At 45.8% G+C, this 21,570-nt stretch overlaps 2 protein-coding genes across 3 annotated transcripts in view; both read left to right on the top strand.

Annotated features, from left to right (window-relative positions):
• The first annotated feature begins 217 nt into the window (after positions 1 to 217).
• Positions 218 to 14,861, top strand: SIRPB2 (signal-regulatory protein beta 2). The gene is made up of 6 exons (XM_012665731.1): positions 218 to 295; positions 10,858 to 10,929; positions 12,329 to 12,670; positions 13,219 to 13,284; positions 14,322 to 14,484; positions 14,729 to 14,861. Exons 1-6 carry the CDS (start codon positions 220 to 222, stop codon positions 14,859 to 14,861), a joined length of 852 nt encoding a protein of 283 aa, XP_012521185.1. The 5' UTR covers positions 218 to 219.
• Positions 14,862 to 18,525: 3,664 nt separating this feature from the next.
• Positions 18,526 to 21,570, top strand: part of NSFL1C (NSFL1 (p97) cofactor (p47)) — a 22,764-nt gene continuing 19,719 nt past the window's right edge. Inside the window, exons 1-2 of one of the 2 annotated variants that reach the window (XM_012637701.1) lie at positions 18,526 to 18,663; positions 20,952 to 21,049. In XM_012637701.1, coding sequence (XP_012493155.1) covers positions 18,559 to 18,663; positions 20,952 to 21,049 — 203 coding nt within the window. In that variant the 5' untranslated portion in view covers positions 18,526 to 18,558. The remainder of the gene's footprint in view (positions 18,664 to 20,951; positions 21,050 to 21,570) is intronic. The other variant, XM_012637700.1, reaches the window with a different exon arrangement.

Raw genomic sequence — 21,570 nt, 5'->3', positions numbered from 1 at the left:
AGCCCCAGCCCAGGCATGAAAGCCGGAAACCCTTTGACCGGGCTACTTCCTCTCGCACCAGCAGCCTTGTGTTGCTGTGATGAAAACACTTCCTCAAGTAGCCGTGGCCAAGGGAAGCAAAGCCAGTCCTGTGCACTGGCCCCACCTCAGACTCCAACAGCCACCAGAGAGCAGAACGGTGGCCCATCTTGGGGACTGCAGGAGGCACCGTGTGCCCCCATGATGCCCACCCCTACCCGTCCGGCCCGCTCGCCTCCCTGCTCCCTGTCGCTGGCGCTGTTCCTTGTCCTCTCAGGTGAGTGGGATCTGAGAACAGGGTCCACCTCTGGCTGGTCCTCAAGAGAGGCACCAAGGCCCTGGCATGCCTGGAGAAGCTTGACCCCACCATGATGGAGTTCGGAGGGGGACACCGAGAACTTTCCCAACCCCGGACGAGAGCAGACGACAGACCCAGTGTCCTGAGAAGCAGCGTAGGAAGTGACTAAGTGTCAGGCTCTGGGCCCACAGCCCTCAGGATTCCAGGTGGGTGCTTGAGTACCCATGACAGACACTGTGGCTCTGTTAGCCCCGGTGTCCTACAGAACAGGGCACTCATAGGACCTTTCTCTAGGGGTGCTGTGAGTATTAAATGGAAAAGTGGTGAGGCTCAGCCCCGGACCAGCCACATAATTTGTGAGGTCCAGGGCAAAGTGAAAATGCAAGTACCCTTCTTCAGAAACTATTAAGCAACACAGCAGAGCCTTAAACCAAGCATGGGGCCCTGCGTGACTATACAGATTGCACACCCAGGAGCCAGCCCTGGCCCAGCTTGGGACACAGCTTGGCTCAAACCTCACCACTGATTGATTTAAGTTACTTCTCTCTGAGCCTCAGTTTTTCCCATCTGTAAAATGGGGCTAATCATAGGATCTACCTCCTGACTTCATTAGGAGGCTACAGTAAGATAATACCTACAAGTACCTGGCATAGCGTAAAGATTTGACAGCTGTTGGCTATTATTGTTATCATGCCTATGTCTCCCCTAACTCCAGGTCAAGACAGTTTAGCTCCTGAGTCCTGAGGCTCCTCGGGTAGCTCAGCCTCTGAGTCTAGAACCCTCCAACCCACCAGGCGGGATTCTTGGCCCTCAGTGGTGTTGTCCAATCTCTTGCCCATCTGGGCCCCTGCCCCAGGTCCCACTGAAACCTAGATTCTGTTCATCCTTCCGTGGATCCTCCAGCGCCTCCAGGAGGGGCGCTGGTGGGACCCAGGTGTGTGGTCAGACCTGGGTGCTCAGTGAGTGAGGGCTCACCGGCTACGTGACTTGAGATATCACTTTTCCAAGCTGGTTTCCTCGACTGTAAAATGTGAATTGTAATTCCTAGTCGCTCAATCCACAAATACTTTTGAGTGCTGCTGTGTTTTAGGCACTAGGCTAAGAACTCAGGAATCTAAACTACACAGAATCAAAAATATTCCAAATGTTTTTTGAAAAATATTGATTTTCTACCAGGCTTCCAAAGGGAACCCTTCAACAGGGACATGAAAAGCAGAAGATGCAGGTGGAAAATTGATGAGAAGGAATCCCAGGGCTGTGGGGAAGGGGCTGGTCCAGCTCCCAGGACACCTCCCGAAGCCGGTGTCACAATGTAGAAGGAGACTCGGGAAGGGAGAGGGGGTGTAGGGCTGTAGGGCACCTGGCCTGATTCCGGATTCTAGCTTCTTCCCTGGTGTTTCACTGCCCCAGACCCACCCCCAGCTGGGATAAGACTTTCCAAGTCCTCCCTCTTCCCACTGCCTGATCTGCATGAAGTGCTCTCTTCTCCCCACACACATAGACATCATCACTGTAAACTTTTTATCATTTTAAACAGCTTTATTGAGGTACAATTGACATACAGTCAACTGTACCTATATAAAGTACACAGTTTGGCAAGTTGTGTGGGTGTTGGATATGTTTCACATTTGTGAAATTGCCACCAAAATCAAGATAACGAACATATATCTTAACACCCATAAAAATTGCCTTATGATTCATCCTTTCTACTTCTCCTTGTCTCCAGGAAACCCTGGATCTGTTTTCTGTCACTATACATTAGTTTGCATTTTCTAGAATTTTATATGACAAGGATTGTACAGTTGTCCTCCTTTTGGTCTGGCTTCTTTTACTCAGCATAATTGTTTTGAGTTTCATTTGTGTTGTTTCACATACCAATAGTTCATTTTTTGTGTGTGTCTATCCATTGCATGGATAAACACTTTTCCATTGACCCGGTGACAGATATTTGGGTTGCTTGCAGTTTGGAGCTATTATAAAATGAAGTGTTTATGATCATTTGTGTACAAGTCCTCGTGTGGACATATGCTTTCATTTCTCTTGGGGAGACTACCTAAGAATAAACTGACTGGATCATGTGGTAGTTGTATGTTTACCTTTTTAAGACACTGCCAAACTGTTTTCCAAAGCAGTTGCACCATTATACATTTTCATCAGCAGTGTATGAGGATGATAGTTCCCCCACATCCTCACCAACATGTGCTATGATTAACCTTTTTAATTTTCATCATTCTAATAGGTGTGTAATAATATCTCATTGTGGTTTTAATTTGAATTTCCCTGGTGTGTAATGATGCTGAATATCTTTCATGTCATGCATCCTTTTTGGTGAAGTGTCTGTCGAAGTCCCATTATTTAAGTCTGTCTCTTATTTTTGAGTTTTGAGAGTTCTTTATATATTCTGGATATATAACCTTTTATCAGATATCAGAACATTTTATCAAGTACATTTACTGAAAAGGGTCTACTTTCCCCAGTATATGTTATTGGCACCTTTGTCAAAAATCAGTTGGCTGTAAATGCGTGGATTTATTTCTGTGTTTTCTATACTCTTCCATTGATCAATGTGTCTATTTTTATACCAATACTATACTGTTTTGGTTACTATAGCCTTGTAATATATTTTGAAGTCAGGTAATATGATGCCTCCACCTTTGTTCTTTGGACTTCTTTGGCTATTAATTTCACTTTTATTTCTTTGACTCATGTTATTTAGAAGTTATTTAGTTTCCAAATATATGAAGTTTTTCTAGACATCTTTCTGTTATCGATTCTAATTTATTTCTTGTGGGTAGAGAATATGCTTTTCATGACTTGAATTCTTTTATACTCATGGAGAGTTTTTATTTGGGTGTGTAGTATCCAATAAATGTCAATTAGGTCGAGTTGGTTGATAGTGTCTTTTAAGTCTTTTTATATTCTTTCCGATGTTCTACTTGTTCTATCAGCCTTTGAAAGAAGAATATTGAAATCTCGGACTCTAACTGTGGATTTGTCTGTTTCTCCCTGTAATTCTGTTAGCTTTTGTTTTTTAATGCCCTCATTCTTTCCATCTATTGGTTTTTGCTTCATAAATTTTGAAACTCTGTTATTAAATACATAAATGTTTGGAATTTTTATATCTTCTTGATTAATTTACTCCTTTATATTGTGAAATGACAGTCTTTATCCCTGGAGACATTCTTTGCTCTGAAATCTACTTTGTCTGATATGAATATATCCACTCCAGCTTTCTTTTGATTAGCGTTAGTATAGTATATCTTTTCACATCATTTTTCTTTTAACTTATTTGTGCCTTTATATTCGAAGTGCATTTTTGGTAGGCAACATATAGCTGGGTCTTACTTTTTCATCCAACCTGACGATCTAACTTTTACTTAGATATTTAGAACATTTATACTTAAAATGATTATTGATATGAGTAAGTTTAAATCTATTATCCTCCTATTTGTCCTACTTGTTCTTTGGTCCCTTTTCCCTCTTTCTCTGTCTTCTTTTGGTGATTAAATATTTTTAATACTATTTTACTTCCTTTATTATCTTACTAGCTATATGTCCTTATTTTGCATTTTAGTGGTTGCTTTAGAGTTTATAGTATACATCTTTAATTTATACAGTCTACCTTTAAGTACTATCATACCATTTTACATATAGTATAAAAACCAGCTGTTTGGCAAGACTTGACTAGGAGTCTGGAGAAGCTCCCTAATGTGGAAAAAGGGTTAAGTGAGAAACTCCAGTGGTCCACATTTCCACCACAGACTCCTACAATCCTAGCCACGAGAGAGCCCCTCCACTTTTGTGGGTTCCGAGACTAACATAGGGAGCTCTCTGGAAACTGCGTGAAGGCATTGCTCTACAGAGAGAGCTCACATTGGGTCCCACAAGCCCTAAGCAGCTGTAGCACTATGCCGTTGTGACAGCCCAGCCCACACCGGACTGTGCCCTGCTCTGCCAGCTTTGCCCAGACTCAGCAGGAGCCAGGGGCAGCAACCCTGCCTTCCCCACCAGAGGGTGGTCACACATGTTCACGTGTCCCAAGGACAAATTCCACTGCCTGAAACCTCCACCCCTGTAGACGTCTGTGGGCTGAGGTGCAAGCGAAGCCTGTACCCCCCAGCTGCCTGCCTCTAGCTGCTCCCAGGGAAAGCAACTCCACCCTCTCCAGGAGCAGGGCTGCAGCACAGCTGCTGCCACTCCACCCTGAGTATTCAGCTAGTGGCCTGGGGATCACCGTGTCCCTGCCTACCATAGCCAGTCTCAGCATACACCACAGGGTTTGAGGGTACCACCCAGCCTAGTTCCACCTCTCCCCAAGTACCTGAGCATACCACCCAGGGACCTGTGGGTCATCCAACCCAGTCCTCTAACAGTGACACCTGAGTAATCCTCCCAGGGTCAGAAGTAGGGCCCACTCAACCTGCCACTACCACCACAGCTGGTGCCCACCCACACAAGGTCTTGGGACCAGCCCACCCAACCTGTAACAGCCACTGCCAACACCAGCATGGACCACTTGTATCCCAGAAGGTTGTCCTCCCCACTGCTACTGCAGTCACCCATGCCATGCCCACCACCTACAGGCTGGAGAACCTGCCCAACCACCTGGTCCACTACTGGCATTCCTGGAACCTGAGCAAGCCATCGGCCTGCATGACCAGCTAACTCCAGTGTCAACGTACACTGCCTTGAAACTCAAGGACAGGCATATTTAGCCTGCAGCCACAACTGGGATTCCAAAACTGGCCTACCTACTATCCCAGTCCCCAGAGAAATTTCACCACAGCATCCACTAACAACTGCACCCTGACCCACCAAGGAAATTGCAGACAACACTGATGCTGTTTACAGCCAAAGAAATTATACAATCACTACACTACTGCATGCATCAGAATTAAAGCCAAAGTGCCCTACCCTTCCAACACCATAGATACATCTTCAGGAAAAAGTCCTCACCTACAAAAGCAAATTTTTAAAAAATTGGAAGAAGTAACTGATAAACTAGATGGGGAAGACATCAATGTTTGAATTCAGGAAACATGAAAAAGAAATATGATACCTCCATGGGAACACAATAATTTTGCAGAAAGAGATCCCAGTCAAAAAAAAAAATTCATGAAATCCTGGAAAAAAAGAATTCACAATGCTGATTTTAAAGAAGTTTGGTGAAATATAAGAGAATTCTGAAAAACAATACAAAAACCAGAGAAACACATCAGGATATCAATGAGAATTTACCAAAGAGATAGATATCATAAAAAAGAACCAAACAGAAATTCTGGAACTGAAGGATTCACTGAATGAAATGCAAAATACATTTGAAAGCTTCAGCAATAGACTGGATCAAGCAGAAGAAAGAAAGTCAGAACTTGAAGATAGGTCTTTTGAAATGACTGAGTCAGACGAAAATAAAGGAAAAAGAATTTAAAAGAATTAGAAAAGCCTTTGTGACATATGGGACACGGTAAAGTAACCAAATAATCTAATTACCAGTGTCCCAGGATAGAAAGAGAGAATTAAATGGTTAGTATAGACAGAATGGTTAGTATAGACAGAATGGTTAGTATAGAATAATAGAAAACTTCCTGGCTCTAATAAGAGATTTAGACATCTAGATACAGGAGGCTCAGAGATCCCCCCCAACAGACATTCAAAAAGGTCTTCTCCATGGCACATTATAGTCAAACTCTTTAAAGTCAAAGACAAAGAGAGAATTCTAAAGACAGCAAGAAAAAAACTGTCTAGTCATCTATAAAGGAACCCCCATCAAACTAACAGCAAATTTCCTAGCAGAAACCTTATAGTCCAGGAGAGAATATGGTGATATATTCAAAGAACTAGGGGAAAAATCTGTCCATAAAGGATACTATACCCAGCAAAATTATTCTTCATAAATGAAGGAAAAATAAAACTCTTTACCAGACAAGCAAAAGCTGAGAAAATTCATCATCACTAGACCAGCCCTACAAGAAATGCTCAAGGGAGTCCTAAACCTGGAAGCAAAAGGACATTTTCCATCACAAAAATGCATGAAAGTATAAAATTCATTTATAAAGGAAACATGAAAATGAGGAAGAGAAAGGACTTACATGGTATCACTACAGAAAGTCACCAAACCACAATGACAGAGAGAAAGAGAGAAGGGAGCAAAGAATATACACAGCAACCAGGAAACAATACCAATTTGTTTCAAAATTGCTACAAAACCTCACATATCAATAATAACCTTGAATGCAAATGGATTAAATTCTCCACTTAATACAGATTGGCTGAATGGATTAAAAAAAAAAAACATCCAACTATATGCTGCCTACAAGAAATGTACTAAATCTGTAAAGACACATAGACTGAAAGTAAAGGGATGGAAAAAGATATTCCATGCAAAAGCAAGCAGGAGTAGCTATACTTATACAGATAAAGCAGATTTTAAGTCAAAAACAGTACCAAAAAAAAGGCAAATAAAGTCATTATATAATAATACAAGGATCAATCCAGCAAGAGAATCTAACAATTCTAATTCAATAAATGGTGCTGGGAAAACTGGATACTCATATGCAGAAGAATTAAACTAGACCCCTATTTCTCACCATATACAAAAATCAGCTCAAGATGGATTAAAGACTTAAATGTAAGACCTGAATCTATAAAACTACTAGAAGAAAACACAGGGACCTCTTCAGGACATTGGTCTAGGCAAAGATTTTATGGCTAAGACCACAAAAACACAGACGACAAAACCAAAAATAGACAAATGGGACTATATTAAACTAAAAAGGCTTCTGGCCAGCTAAAGAAACAGTCAATAGAGTGAAGAGACAACCTGTAAGTGGAATAAAATATTCGCAAACTATTCATCCAAGAAACTAATATCCAGAATATATATAAGGAACTCAAACAACTCAACAGTAAATAATGATAATAATAGTAATTTCATTTAAAAAGAGGCAAATAACATGAATAGACATTTCTCAAAAGAAAACATACAAATGGCCAACACATATATGAAAAGATGCTCAACAACACTAATCATCAGGAAAATGCAAATCAAAACCCCACAATGAGATATCATCTTACGCCAGTTAGAATGGCTATTATCAAAAAGACAAAAAATAGCAGACATTGGCAAGGATGTGATGAAAAGGGAACTCTTATACACTGTTGGTAGGAATGTAAATTAGCACAGCCATTATGAAAAACAGTATGGTGATTTCTCCAAAAACTAAAAACAGAATTACCATATGATCCAGCAATCCCACTACAGGGTATTTATCCAAAGAAAAAAAATCAATATATCAAAGGGATACCCATACTCTCATGTTTATTACAGCATTATTCATAATAGCAAAAATATGGAATCAACTTAAGTGTCCATCAACAGATGAATAAATAAAGAAAATGTGGTGTATATACACAGTGGAATACTACTTGGCCATAGAAAGAATGAAATCCTGTCATTTGCAGCAACATGGATAAAACTGGAGATCATTGTGTTAAGTGAAATAACCAGGCAAGAAAGGCAAATATTGCATGTTCTCAATTATATGTGGGAGCTAAAATTGTTGATCACACATAGAGGTAGAGTGGAATGACAGACACCAGATACTGGGAAGGGTATATGCAGTAGGGGAGGAAGATAGGTTGGTTAATGTGTACACACACACAGTTAGATAGAAGGAATAAGTTCTAATGTTTGATAGCAGAGTAGGGTGACTATCGTTCACAACAAGATAATATATTTTTTTAAATAGCTAGAAGAGAAGACTTGAAATGTAGCCAACACCTAGAAATGATAAATAGTCAGATGATGGATAGAAAGAAAGAAAGAAAGAAAGAAACTTACAATTGGTGTACTATTTCCGCCCTGCAAGTCTTTATTCTATTTTTGTCATAACTTTCATGTATGTGTGTTATAAGCCTCACAATAAAATGTTATATTTTATCAATGTGGGACCTTGCTTTTAAGATTTGTTAGATAAACCAAAACCTTCGTTTTTGGGTAGAGTACTCTCTCCTGTGTACTCTCCCCAGTGCCCTGACAATTGTGAGGTTTAACAGTTTGGCTGGTGGGAACAGGCACTATTCTCAGCCCTGTGCTGAGTGATGGGCACTGTTCAGTGCATGTGTGTGAAAAGATGACACTTTTGGTGGAAAAACCAACAGAAAGTGCGGGGAGTTAGCTATGATCCCAGCAAAAAATTGGGTCCCTTAGGTAGGGGTCATCACAAAGGATAAGAAAATAATAGAAAATGGAAAATAATAGAAATAAAAGAATACACAGAGACGAAGGTATAGTTTTATAGATTTATATAAAGAAAAAGCAAAGCAGGGGTACTTGAGGGTCCCCACAATATCCCCGTCCATTGTGAGGCCCAGAATAAAGTTTCACATGGGTATTTATAGGTACAGAGATCAGTTGCCAGGGATAACAGATTTACATAATAACAGGTAGTTTGTTTTAGGTTAAAAGTCTTTCAAAAGGCTTCTATATATCCCTTAATTAACTCTGGTTACAAAATCTTTCAAGGACAAACTTTTAAGGTCTAAGATAAAGCTATCACTTAACAGAAGGGTTAAACAGAGATATAGTGGCTCCATATTTCTTTATCTAGTTATTGCAGATAGAGACAGGTGATCAGAAGTCAAGCAGAAACTATCCCTTGGGCTAATTGTTTTTAGCCACAGGTGTCTGTCTCTCGGGCAGACATTCTTTGATCAACTCTCATCCCGTGGTTCCCTGCAGACCATGCTTTGTCCTTCAAAGCAGGCAAGAACCACGGGTTTGAGACCACAGTGTCATCTTGGAAAGCAGCTGCTACTGACCTTTGAGATGCCCTCCTGAGGCAGAGCAGCTTTTGATATGCAAACTAACGCGTTCACATATTCCTTCAGGGCAAAACCCTGCAAAACTCCTGAGATCATTTCTGTCTCTAATATAGTAATATTAATTTATGGAGCAACAAGAAAGGATTAGTAATAATAGAGGCTGGTGGAAAAACCAACAGAAAGGGTTAGTAATAATAGATCTACAACTCAAATAATGTCTGGGGGTAGATGTTGCTGAACTTCTTGGAACTGATGACATCAAGGACAAAAGGAATCGCTAGGATCGAACATGGAGTGTCACTTGGTGACAACTGGGAGGCATTTCTTGGTGGTTCATAGCACATGCCCAGCTGAGCATAGGCAGAAAAAGAATTTATAATTCCACAAATATCAGCTAGATCCTCTTAGAAGGGACGGTTTGCTTCACCTCCTTACTGCCCCTGCCTTACTCACAACAGAGAAACACCACAATATACTGCAAACTTGTATCTTGGAGTCAGACCGAGTTATTCACAAGGGCCGATGGGAACACAGACAATAGGGAAACTCAAGGCACAAAGCTGATGATCTTGATTTGAGCAGAATCTTAAGTCACCTCACCTGAGTTCAAGTGCTGGCCACGACACCTACTGAATGCGTGGTTCACCCCGTTTTTTTACCTCCCTGCGCGTTCGTTTTCTCGTCTCAAAAATGGAGACAGTAATAGGATCTACCTTATGGAGTTCTTGGGAAGAGTAAATGTGATGATGTTCGTCACCCAGGTGTCAACGAACTTCCATGGGAGGCCTCAGCCCTTTTCCTCTATGCCCACGTGGAGGCCAAACTCAACAATTCAACCTGTCATTAAAATAAGCCCACTTCATGACACAGTAACAACAACTACAGTTTGTTAAAGAATTCACAGGAGGCAGGGAGGGTACACACACTGAACACCACAAAACACAAACCTATGTCTCTGAAGGGTGGCATTTGAATGTAAAAAGCAGGAGTTCCAAAAACAGGCTGCAAGAGTTTGAAACAAGGTTCTGTCGCATTCTTATTGGGTGATACGTGAGTCTGCTCGGGCCGCCACCACGAAGTACCACAGATGAGTGGCTTAAACAACATAAATGTATTTTCTCACTATTCTAGAGGTTAGAAATCCTAGATCAAGTAATCAGCAGGGTTGGTTTATTCTGAGGCCTCTCTCCCCAGCTTGTAGATGGCACCTTCTCCCCGTGTCTTCACGTGGTCTTCCCCATGTACACGTCTATGTCTGAATCTCCCTCTTCTTCTAAGGACACAAGTCAGGTGGGATCAGGGCCTACCCTAACGACATCATTTTAACTTAATTACTTCTTTAAAGACCCTGTCTCCAAATACAGTCACATTCTGCAGCCCTGGGGGCTAGGGCTTCAACATATGCTTTTGGGGGACACAGTTCAGCCCCTAACAAATGATCCTGGGAAAGTTACCTAACATTTCTGGGCTCCCAGTTTCCTCTGTCGTAAAATGGGGATAATTCTGTTTACCTATAGGAGGATTGTGAGGAATAAATGTGAGAACACATGCAGTGCCCAGCACATGCTGAGCACTTACATGTTGTTTATTATTTGTAGGTTTCCCATTAGATAGCTGCGTTTTCTGTCTGCAGCCAGCCACCTCATCACCTCTTTCCCTTCCCTGTCCAACAAAACCCTCCTCCTGCCCAGTACAAGGCCTTTCTTCCTTTGTTGTAGGAGCCTCTGAGCAGAGCAATGGGAACGAGTGGCGTGTGCTACAGCCTGAGGGCCCCATGCTGGTGGCAGAAGGTGAGACACTCATATTGAGGTGTATGGTGGTCGGCTCCTGCATTGATGATATGATTAAATGGGTCAAGGTGAGCTCTCAGAACCAGCAAGAAATTTATAACTTCAAATGCGGCTTCTTCCCCGGGGTGGTGCCCATGATCCAACGGACGTCAGAGCCACTGAATTGCGATTACTCCATCTACATCCACAATGTCACCAAGGAGCATGCTGGAACTTACCACTGTGTGAGGTCTGATGGTTTGAGTGAACACTCAGAAACGAAGGCGGATGAGGGCACCTCGGTGCTTGTGAAGGGTGAGTATTAGGCCCTGCAGGGCACATACTCGCTCTGGTATGTCTCCCTGTGGCCGTCACCTTCATCTACAACCATGCTGTATCACACAAAACCTCAGCGGCACACAGCAGTATGTATGTATATCTCACATGCACATTTACATGTGGCTGGGGTGGGTCCACTCCCCATGCCTTGTGCCAGGGCCCAGGCCCGAGAGGTAGCAGCTACATGGGGCATGTTTTCTCTTGACGATGGCAGAAGCCCAGAGGGCCAGTCCCAACTCCCCAAGCACATCTCAAGCCACTGTACACATCATGTCTGCTAACAGCCCATTGGCTAAAGCAAATCACATGGCTCAGCTCCAAGTCAAGGGACAAGGAAGTTTGCTCTTCTACCATGAGGCCACAGGGAGGGTGTGGACATATCACATCACTGGAGTGGAGTCAAGACCTAGTGCTGACAGTGTGATCTACCCCACTCCCCAAGTAATCAGTCGTGGTATCTATAAGTCCACCAAGAATGACCCGGAGACCCAAATCCTGGGCCTGTCTTTCAATAGCGGTGTGTTCTTAAATGAGTCACTGTGGCTATATATACCTCAAGTGCTTAACTTATAAAATAGGCAACAAAATTTGTACTTCAAGGGTCATTCAGATGATTAAATAGGAGAACAGATGCTTATGAACCACCCCAAAACCTGGGGACATGGAGAGTGTCTGTGTGTGGGGGGGGTTCGTTTTAACTTGATGCCGGCATTTGGGGAAGGCTTCCTGGCACCTTCCAAGCTGTGATGTGCCTCCCCTGGAGTCCTGCAGTCCTCTGCGTTTCCAGCCTCTGGGCAATTTTCTCTCCAGCTGCATCATCAGACTGAGAGAGGTTTCAGGGCTGGGTATTTGCCTGTCTCGTGGGATTCATTTTCCCCATTCTGAGCATCGGTACATAGTAGGTACTCAGAACTCCTTTACTGAATGAATGAATCAACTAGTGAGTGATGAAAGAAAGCAGGAGGGAGTGGCAGAGTGAAGAAATTGAGAAAGGGGAAAGTGAGGGAAGATATGAGGGAGGGAATGAGTGGACAATGCAGGAATAGAAGGAATCCAACAAGGACCCTCCCTTTGGCTTCAGGAGCTGGGGACCCCAAGCCATACCTCTGGATCATCCAGCCCCAGGACTTGGTATTGGTGACCACTGGAGACACTGCCTTCCTCAACTGCACAGTGCTTGGAGATGGTCCCCCTGGACCCATCAGGTGGTTTCGGGGGGCTGGTCTGAGCCGGGAGGCCATTTACAACTTTGAAGGCATCTCCCAGCCCAACGTGACAGCAGTAAGAACCTCCAACAACGACTTCAGCATTCTTCTGGGAGGCATCTCTGCTGAGGATGCTGGCACCTATTACTATGTAAAGTTTCAGAGGAAACCCAATAGGCAATACCTCTCTGGACAGGGAACCATGCTGAGAGTGAAAGGTGAGACAGGTGATCTAGGTGGTGTCAGGGGAGAGGAGCAGGTGGTCCCCAAGGAAATTTTCACCATGTTTCATACAAGCCAGTTCTTCTCAGCTTCCATGTCTTTAGATAAGCTGTTCCCTCTACCTGAAATGCTTTCTCCTTTTCTCTGAGAACTCCTACTCATCCTTCAAGACCCAACACAAATGGCCCCTCCTCTTTGAAGCTTTCTCCTCCTCTCAGGCAGAGTTAATTTCTCCCCATTTGGGGCTCTACAGAACTTTTAATAGACCATTAATAATTCAATAAACATCTACTGCGTGCTAGTTGAGTGTCCTGCACTGTACTAGGTGCTGGAGACACTGCAATGAATCAGACATTATCCCTACCCCAGAGATGCTCCAGCAGGTCTAAGTTCATACACCATAGATGCAAGGTTTAACTTCTAGCCCCCACCCAGGTAGAACTGGCAGACTCATCTCAGTGTTCCCAGCTCCTGGCATAGGGGCTTAGGAAGTGACAGAAGAGAATGATGAAAGGCAATGTGAGAAAGCTTCTCTCTCTTGCAGCAAAACCCACCTTTCCCCAAGAGGCAGAATTCTCCAGTGAACATGTAGCCAGGATATCTCCAACAGGTGAGTGCACCTACCTCAAAGGAGTTAATGAGTCCCTCACAGGCAAGGGGAGGGGGGCATGGATGGCTTTGTCATGAGAAGGGAGCAGTCCCAGACTTCTGGGGCTCACCTGCCACCGAGAAAGTCCCCAGGACTCCATCTCAACTGCAGAACCAGGAACAGCTCAGTCAAGAAAAGACTTCCTAACAGCTAGCACCGCCCCATTGATCAGTGGGCAGTGTTACTTGAGAGATAGTGAGTTCTCCATGATTCAGAGTGTGGGGACACACTGAAGCCATGCACAACAGTGCCAGAGAACATGGCTCTGTCACCAGGCCTCCTGGACGGGGGCCCTTTCTGGCTGTGTGATCATGGGCAGGACACCTCACTCCTTGCATCTCTGGCATCTGACTCTATGAACTGGGCAGGGATGGGGGTATGAATCAGAGAGCCTCCCTCCTGGGGTTGGGCATGGATCCAATGAGATCATACACATCAAGTGTCCAGAACTGTGCCTGGCACATCACCTGGTAACGTTTGGTGGCACCCAATAACTGGCGGGAGCTTGTGATCAGGGGGTCGGATTAGCCTTCCTGAGGCCCAGCACTGTCCCTGCCATGCATGGGAGCCAGACCACCTGGGGCCCTTCACTTCTTTGACACGTGGCCCTGGGCCACACACATTCTGGGTCTGTGTTCTTACCTACAGAAATTGGATCATTAGCCTACATTGTAGGATTACTTTGAGGATTATATAAGGCAACGAGGAAGAGCTTGGCTCGGGGTCTGAGACAGACAACACAGGAGAGCAGGTTTCTATCATTGTATCAGAGGTTAGGGATGCTGTTGAGATGTTCACAGGTACAGAGAGGATATGGGGCAAGGCTTATTTGGGCCCAGGGCAGAGGGAAAGGTGGTCCTTGATCTCCTCTCCCAAGGTAGAAAGGACATGGTAGAGGTTATACAGCAGCCAGGTCCGCTCTTGCCCGTGGCTACTGAGGTGTGGGCCATGGGGCGCCCACCGGAGGTCCTTCCTGAGCTCTCCCCTGTGTCCCCCAGGCCTCCTGTCTGTGCTCACACCTGTGGTCCTGGGGCTGAAGGCAGTGACCTTGGCTGCACTCCTACTGGCCCTGGCTACCTGCTGGAGAAGCTCTGAGCAAGAAGACTTCAAGACCCTGGGCCTAGCAGAGCCTCCCGTCTTAGCATGGAGCAAGGGGCAAGGGTGAGGGTCAGTCCCACTGTGGATCCTCCGGGCTCCTTGACCATTTCTCATCCTCTGGATGCTCCCTAGGCCTCATGACAAACTCCTAGATCCCTACATCTGATGTCGGTTCACCTAGAGAAATTCCCCTCTTTGCACTGGGCTCCCCTCCATGTGTCTCCTCTCTGCTCTCATCCTGTTCATCCCTCATTGTCCTTCAGGCCCTGGCTCGGGTCTCTCCACTATCCCCTTGCCCATGCTGCAGCCCCATCTGGGGTGTCCTCGCCTTTTCTCCACCTCGCCACGTCTTTCATGTCCTTCAAATATCGAACTCCAAGTCTTCTTCCCAGAAGGTGTCCCTGAGCATCTCTGAGCTCAACCAGCCAGACCACCTGTGAGCCTCCATTTACACTCTTCTCTCCCACTTCCTGCTTTCTTTCCTTCCGCCTGTGCCTGGCTGGGTGAGGGTAAGATTTAGAATGCAGGTCTGGCAGCTGTAACAAAGCTCTTTTTTTTTTTTTTTTTTTGAGACAGAGTCTCGCTTTGTTGCCCGGGCTAGAGTGCCGGGCTGTCAGCCTAGCTCACAGCAACCTCAAACTCCTGGGCTCAAGCAATCCTTCTGCCTCAGCCTCCCAAGTAGCTGGGACTACAGGCATGTGCCACCATGCCCAGCTAATTTTTTCTATATATATATTTTTTTAGTTGTCCAGATCATTTCTTTCTATTTTTTTTTTTAGTAGAGACAGGGGTCTCGCTCTTGCTCAGGCTGGTCTCTAACTCCTGACCTTGAGCAATCCACCTGCCTCGGCCTCCCAGAGTGCTAGGATTACAAGCGTGAGCCACCACGCCCAGCCTGTAACAAAGCTCTTAAGTAACAGTGGCTTAAACCAGAAAAAAGGTGATTTCTCTAGTAACATCCAGCCACAAGCAAGCCAGGCAATACCGGGGCTCCCTGGTTTTGAGACTAGGGATTGCTTGATCTTGTTACCAGGTCCACATTCCAGGCAGCCAGGCTGGGGAAGAAGTTGGAGGAAAGGAGCATGATCCTCCCTTTTAAGGGCACAGTCAGGAACTGTCCCACCTCACTTACCTTTAATTAGCTGGAATGTGGTCACATGTCACACCCAGTGGCAAAAAATCCTGAGAAATGTAGTCTTTATTCTGGCAGCAATGTGCCCTGCTGAACTGGAGGGTGGATATCAGGAAATAACCAGTAATCTTTGCCACAGTGGCATAAAGGCAGCCTCCTATTTGTTCTGTAGAACAATGAAGTTTAATTCCCAGCGCCTCTTCCCACCACCACCTCCACCAGGGCAGCATTAATGTGGGGCAGCAGTTCTCAAGAAGAGTCATTTTGCCCCCACAGAACTTTTGGCAATGCGAGAGACATTTTTGGTTGTCACAATTTGGGGGATGCTACCACCATCTAGTGGGTAGAGGCCACGGGAGCTGCCAAACGTTGTTGTTTCTCTACAACAAAGAATTACGTAACGCAAAGCGTCAGCAGTGCAGAGGTGGAAAAGCCCTGATGTAGGGGAACGTTTGCGTGCCCGGGAGTCAGACACGCTTGACGTCTAACCCCGAAGCCTCCGCTTCCTCACTGGGTGCCCTTAGTGACTAATCAGTCACTTCACCTCAAGAAACATTGAGGATGTCTCTGCCTTGTATAAGAACCAATCCAATTCCACATTTCCTGAGGGCCTACTATGTGCTGTGTGCACCGTGAACACTTAATACATGTGAATTCCCTTTTCTCTTTCCATGCAAACATGTATGAGCACCTACCGTGGTGGGAAGTGGATTAGTCTGGTATTGTTTTTCATTGTAACAAACAAACAGCTTGAACTAAACCAAAAAGGACATCAATTTACTCTGAGAATTGAATAAATCACTGAATTAGCAGACATTAGAGAGAGTAGGTAAGGTGCCCCCCAAAGATATCCGTGCCCTAATCTCTAGGACCTGTGAATGTTACCTTACATGGGGGAAAATAAAGGACTTTGCGGGTGTGATTAAATTAAGATTTTTGAGATGGGAAGTTTTCCTGGATTATCTAGGTGGGCCCTGAAAGAGATCACAAGTGTCCCTGTAAAAGAGAGACAGAGGGAGAGTTGATGTAGAAGAAGAGGGGGAAGCAAAGTGACCACAAAGGCAGAGACTAGAGTGCCATGACCACAAGTTAAGGAATGCCGGCAGCCAACAGAAGCTGAAAGAAGCAAGGAATGGATTCTCCCCCGAGAGCCTCTGGAGGGAGCATGGCCCTGCCAACACCTTGATGTCAGACTTCCGGCCTCCAGGACTATGAGAGAATAAATTTGTGTTGTTTTAAACCACTAAGTTTGTGGTCATTTGTTGCCTCCAGAAACCAGACATAGGAATTGGCCAGCACAGTCCTGCAGGCCAAGGAGAGACAGGGTGGGGCAGTGGTTAAGAACATAGACTGGGGAGCTGTGCAATATCTAGGTTCAAACTCATTTAGGAGTCTAGATTTCCCCATCTATAAAATGGAAATGACAATACTTCATAGGGTTTTCATGAGGACGAATGAGTTGGTGTATTTAAGGTTCTTTTTAGAGTGTCTGGGGCATAGTAAGTGCTGCCAGGTTGTGTTATGGGGAAGGATGCCCCCAAGGCCTCTGGAGGAGGGGCCAGGGATCCCTTAGTCTAAGAAAGGGCTTTCCCCAGTGGCACAAAAGTGAAGAGGGGATGACAATGAGATTCAAAAACTCAAATATCAGCCAAGGAACTGAATCTTGGGGAGCCAATCACCCCCAGATCTTTGAGCCAGGGTAAATGGTCGTCAGTTTCCAGGGTGGAAAGACCTTGCTGGCAACCAAGTGTGAGCACAGTCCAGAGTGAGTCTCCACCCCCTGGACTTTCTGGAAAGTTGGGGGGCATTTCAGGTTGACACAGCAATGAAGGGGGCAGGGACTGGGGACCGAGCTGGTGCCGGGTGGCCTTGCAATGGAAAGGAGAGTCTCACACGACAAAGAACACCTCCTCCTTTCACACGTCCTGCCAGGACCTAGTGCAGCTGCACACTTGCTCCTAATAACCCAGACCTAGACCCTAGCCCATTTGACATACATATTTAAAGTTTTTTTTTTACATGGTTTTAATATACATCAAATTTTCCAGGCAAACTACTGTGTCAATTGAGGGAAGGTTGGACTTTGTGTTGTTCATATCTTTATCAAGAGGGGTTCTGACTGAACCTGAGACCTGAAGGATGAGCAGGAGCTGACAAAGGGAAGAGGAAGGGAAGTATCTCAGGCAGGGCAGCAGGAGGCGAGAGGGCAAAGAAGCTGAGGGACCTAAAAGACAGGATTGTGTCTGACAAGGTGCGCCTGGAGCAGAGGCCTGATGAAAGTTGAGAGGTCAGTGAGGGGAAGGTGTTCCAGACAAAGGGAACAGCCAAAACAAAGGCCCTGAGGCAAATGCATGCCTGACACATTCCAGGACCTGCAAGAAGGGCAAGGTGCCTGGAGCAGAGGAAGCGAGCGGGATCCATAGGAGATGAGAGGGAGCAGCTGGCCCATTTCATGTGGGCCTTGCAGGACGTGAGATTGTCTTTTATGCAGGGCGAGATGGAGAAGCAGGGCAGGGTTGTGAACAGAGTGTCATGTTCACCGGCTGGTTCCCCGTCCCCGCCCCCCGCCGCCCCTTTATAATGTAAGCAGCAAGAGGGCAGGGGCTTTTGCTGCCATATCCACAGCCTTGGAAGAGCATCGGGCCATAGATAGCTCTCAGTAAATGTTTGAATAAGGACGTGAATGAACGAATGAATAACTTAATGAAATGAGGGGATGAGTCAGTGAATAATTGCGACTCTGACTCCTTCAGGGATCCTTGATCCCACGTGTAAGACCCGCGGCGCCTCCCATCCTCCGCTCGGCTTCCACCCGCGCGGTTAGGCTGCGGTCTGAGCCGCGGCCGCCAGAGGGGGCGCGGAGCGGTGGGGTTTCCCGCACGGAGGGCTTTGAGTGAGGCACCGCGTGGGGCGGGGCCTGCGGGCGGACTCCCACCGGCTGAGCCGGATTGACCCGCCAGCCGAACGCGGCAACCGGAGCGGTTTTGGAAGCGCACAGGGCGAAGATGGCGGCGGAGCGACAGGAGGCGCTGAGGGAGTTCGTGGCGGTGACAGACGCCGAGGAGGACCGGGCCCGCTTCTTCCTTGAGTCGGCCGGCTGGGACCTACAGGTAGTACCGCGAGGCGGGCTGCATCGGGTGGACCGGGGACTGCGGAGCGCGGACGTCCAGCGCACTAAGCCCGCGGTGGCCGAAGCGCACAGTCATCCCCGCCCGGCCGCTGCCCGACCCAGGCCTCATGGTCCTGGGTCCGCTTGTCACGCGTTGCCCTCTCGGCTGGGGAGTAGAGGAACGCGGACCAGCCCCAGCCTGCTCTGCCGTGCCTCAGTTTCTCCCTCTGCCTCGCTTGCTCACGGCGTCAGCAAGATTTTGGGCACTGCCGCAGCCGGCGTGAAGAGAGGGTATCTGGGGGCGTGGCTGCCGCGCCGAGAGTCTTCTGGAGCCGAGCTGGTCCGAATGACCAGCTCTTGGGTGAAGCAGCGCTCCGGACCAGGTGGTCAATCGTTTCCATTTCCGAAGCCCGGCAGCCAGTGGAGGGAGGAGCCGGCCCGGGAGTTGGCCCACGCCCCCTCCTATCTGATTGCTGGGGGAAACTACCACTGATGTGGTGGCGCAAGGTTGGAGCCTCTTCACCTTTCTTAGTTAATGTATCTGTAAAATGGGAATCTCATGAAATTGCTTTCTGGTCCACTGTCATGTGCTAAATATTCACGAAGTACTTGCTGATTAATTAAGAAGACTTAAGATAAGCTTCACGAGGCAGGGATTTTTGTACACTGATGAATCGCCACTGCCTGCCCTAGAACAGTACTTGGTACATAATAAGCACTCAGTAATTAACTGTAGGAAGAATTGCATAAATGTTCTTGGCCAGCCTACGTATTGGGTCGATGATGATGATGACGACTAATATTTATTGAGTACTTACCATGAGCCAGGTGCTTTACATGTTTTATGTTATTTAACCTTAGCAGTTTGCAGCCGAGATTTAGGGAGGTTAAGTAATTTGTTCAAGGCGTCACTAACTGCCAAGCAGAAGAGATAGGATTAAGAGCTCAGTTCTCTTTAATTTTAAGCAAACAGAGCCCAAGCTTTTACTACCATCCTGGCAACACCGTGAGGTAAAGACTAGCCCCATTTTATGGATAAGGAAATCGGAAGCTCAGAGGGCAAGGGATGTGCCCAAGTTCACATAGCCTGTAAGTATCTCAATAGGGATTTGAACTGGGTCTGGTGCCAAACGTAAATTGCTTCCCAGACATAAGAAAATTAGTAAAGCATCATACCTGTGCAGACACAGTGTGAAGTCCCTATGCTGGGCAGAAATAAAGAGAAAAGTTTCTGCCTAAAAGACCTAAAATCACACTATCATGGTCAACAGGTCATCTGTCCCATTCTCCTCACGGTATAGGTGAGGAAGCTGAGACTCATGCATATGATGGCCAGGACTGGAATGGAGGCTCCCTGAATGCCAGTTCAGTGCATGTCCTGGGACAGCACATTGCCTCCCAGCCAGTTGGTTATGTCCCATGACAACTCACTGCCTCCTGTAAGGCTCGTGACCTTGAGGACAGGAACTGGGTCTATTTCATCCTTATGACCTCGGTGCTCTTTTTCATTTCTTTGTGTAAAGTAAGTGATTGGTAAGTAAATGCCTATCCATTGAGTTGGCAAGAGATATACAGTGACGGATGGCAAAAGGACTCCCATATTCCTTCTGTAGGTATAGATCGAAGACATGAGTATTCATAAATCTTAGTGGATCATCTCATCCAGTGTGCAGGGTTAGTGGGATGGGCGTCCCCGTTTCACGGATTAGGACATGGCTTCGGAAAGAAAGGAAAAATAGCAACCTGGACTGACATAGTTCCTGACTCCTGGCTATAATGGAAGAGCTTAAGAGTGAGGGCCTGAGCAGACTGCCTGGGATCGAACCTAGTTCCACTCCTTACCAACTGTGGTAACCTTGGACAGTTTTGGTTTTTTTTTTTTAACTTAGTGCTTCTGTATCAGCTATAAAGTGAAATGATAATAGTCCTAATAGCATGGAGTTCTGTGAGGATTAAATGAATTAACACATGTACAATGCTCAGGACAACCTGGCACATAAATAAGTGCTCAATAAATGTGTGCTGCTTATACTAGATCACATTTCTTCATAAAATGAGAATGAGGAGTGTCTTCCACCCCAGCCTTCCTTCTGTTTCCCTTAGTGAGTAGAATTTGTTTCAGGTAATATGAAAGCTAATAATTGGGCTTTTACCTGTTGGTCTGATTTTCTGTGGCCCCTGGATATATAAGTAAGTGTGAGCCATGTCTTTATTCCTTTCTGCTCAGAGGAGATATATGTTAGGCGAAGGCCTGTTTAAGGGTCCCAAGGTACTACCTCTCTGTTTCAGATCGCGCTAGCGAGCTTTTATGAGGATGGAGGGGATGAAGACATTGTGACCATTTCGCAGGCAACCCCCAGTTCAGTGTCCAGAGGCACAGCCCCCAGGTAAGGGCCAATTTCAATTATTGCTACATGAGTGTTTCCAACAGTGATGAGGAGCTATTTTCTGACTTGACAAAGGGGTCAGGTCTGGATGTGTGTGGACCAGGGGGTTTGAGTGAGAAAGTTAGACTGGTGGGTAGCAATTCCCTGCAAGCCTTAGTTATTTCCTGTAAATATATGCATGACTCTTACCTGAATGTAGTTTGCAGTTTAATCCTGGGGGAAACTATAGAACATACTTTTAAGATTTTGGGGGCTCTTTTATTTATGAAATGTGAGGAGTGACTGCTCCATCTCTGAAGTTTTTAAGTCAAAGGACTTCCTTTCAGTCAAAAGAGTAAGCCAGATGACTTTAGAAAGGCTCTTTTGATATTTTAGGATGCCCATTGCCATATTAGGAAGTCTTTTTTTTTTTTTTTTTGAAACAGAGTCTCACTGTGTTGCCCGGGCTAGAGTGCCGTGGCGTCATCCTAGCTCACAGCAACCTCAAACTCCTGGGCTCAAGCGATCCTCCTGCCTCAGCC

The sequence above is a fragment of the Propithecus coquereli genome, unplaced genomic scaffold, assembly GCF_000956105.1.
Source record: "Propithecus coquereli isolate 6110/MARCELLA unplaced genomic scaffold, Pcoq_1.0 Scaffold122, whole genome shotgun sequence".
Classification (NCBI taxonomy): domain Eukaryota; kingdom Metazoa; phylum Chordata; class Mammalia; order Primates; family Indriidae; genus Propithecus; species Propithecus coquereli.
The sequence above is the reverse complement of the archived record's forward strand: the minus strand, read 5'-3'. Positions and strand labels throughout refer to the sequence as shown.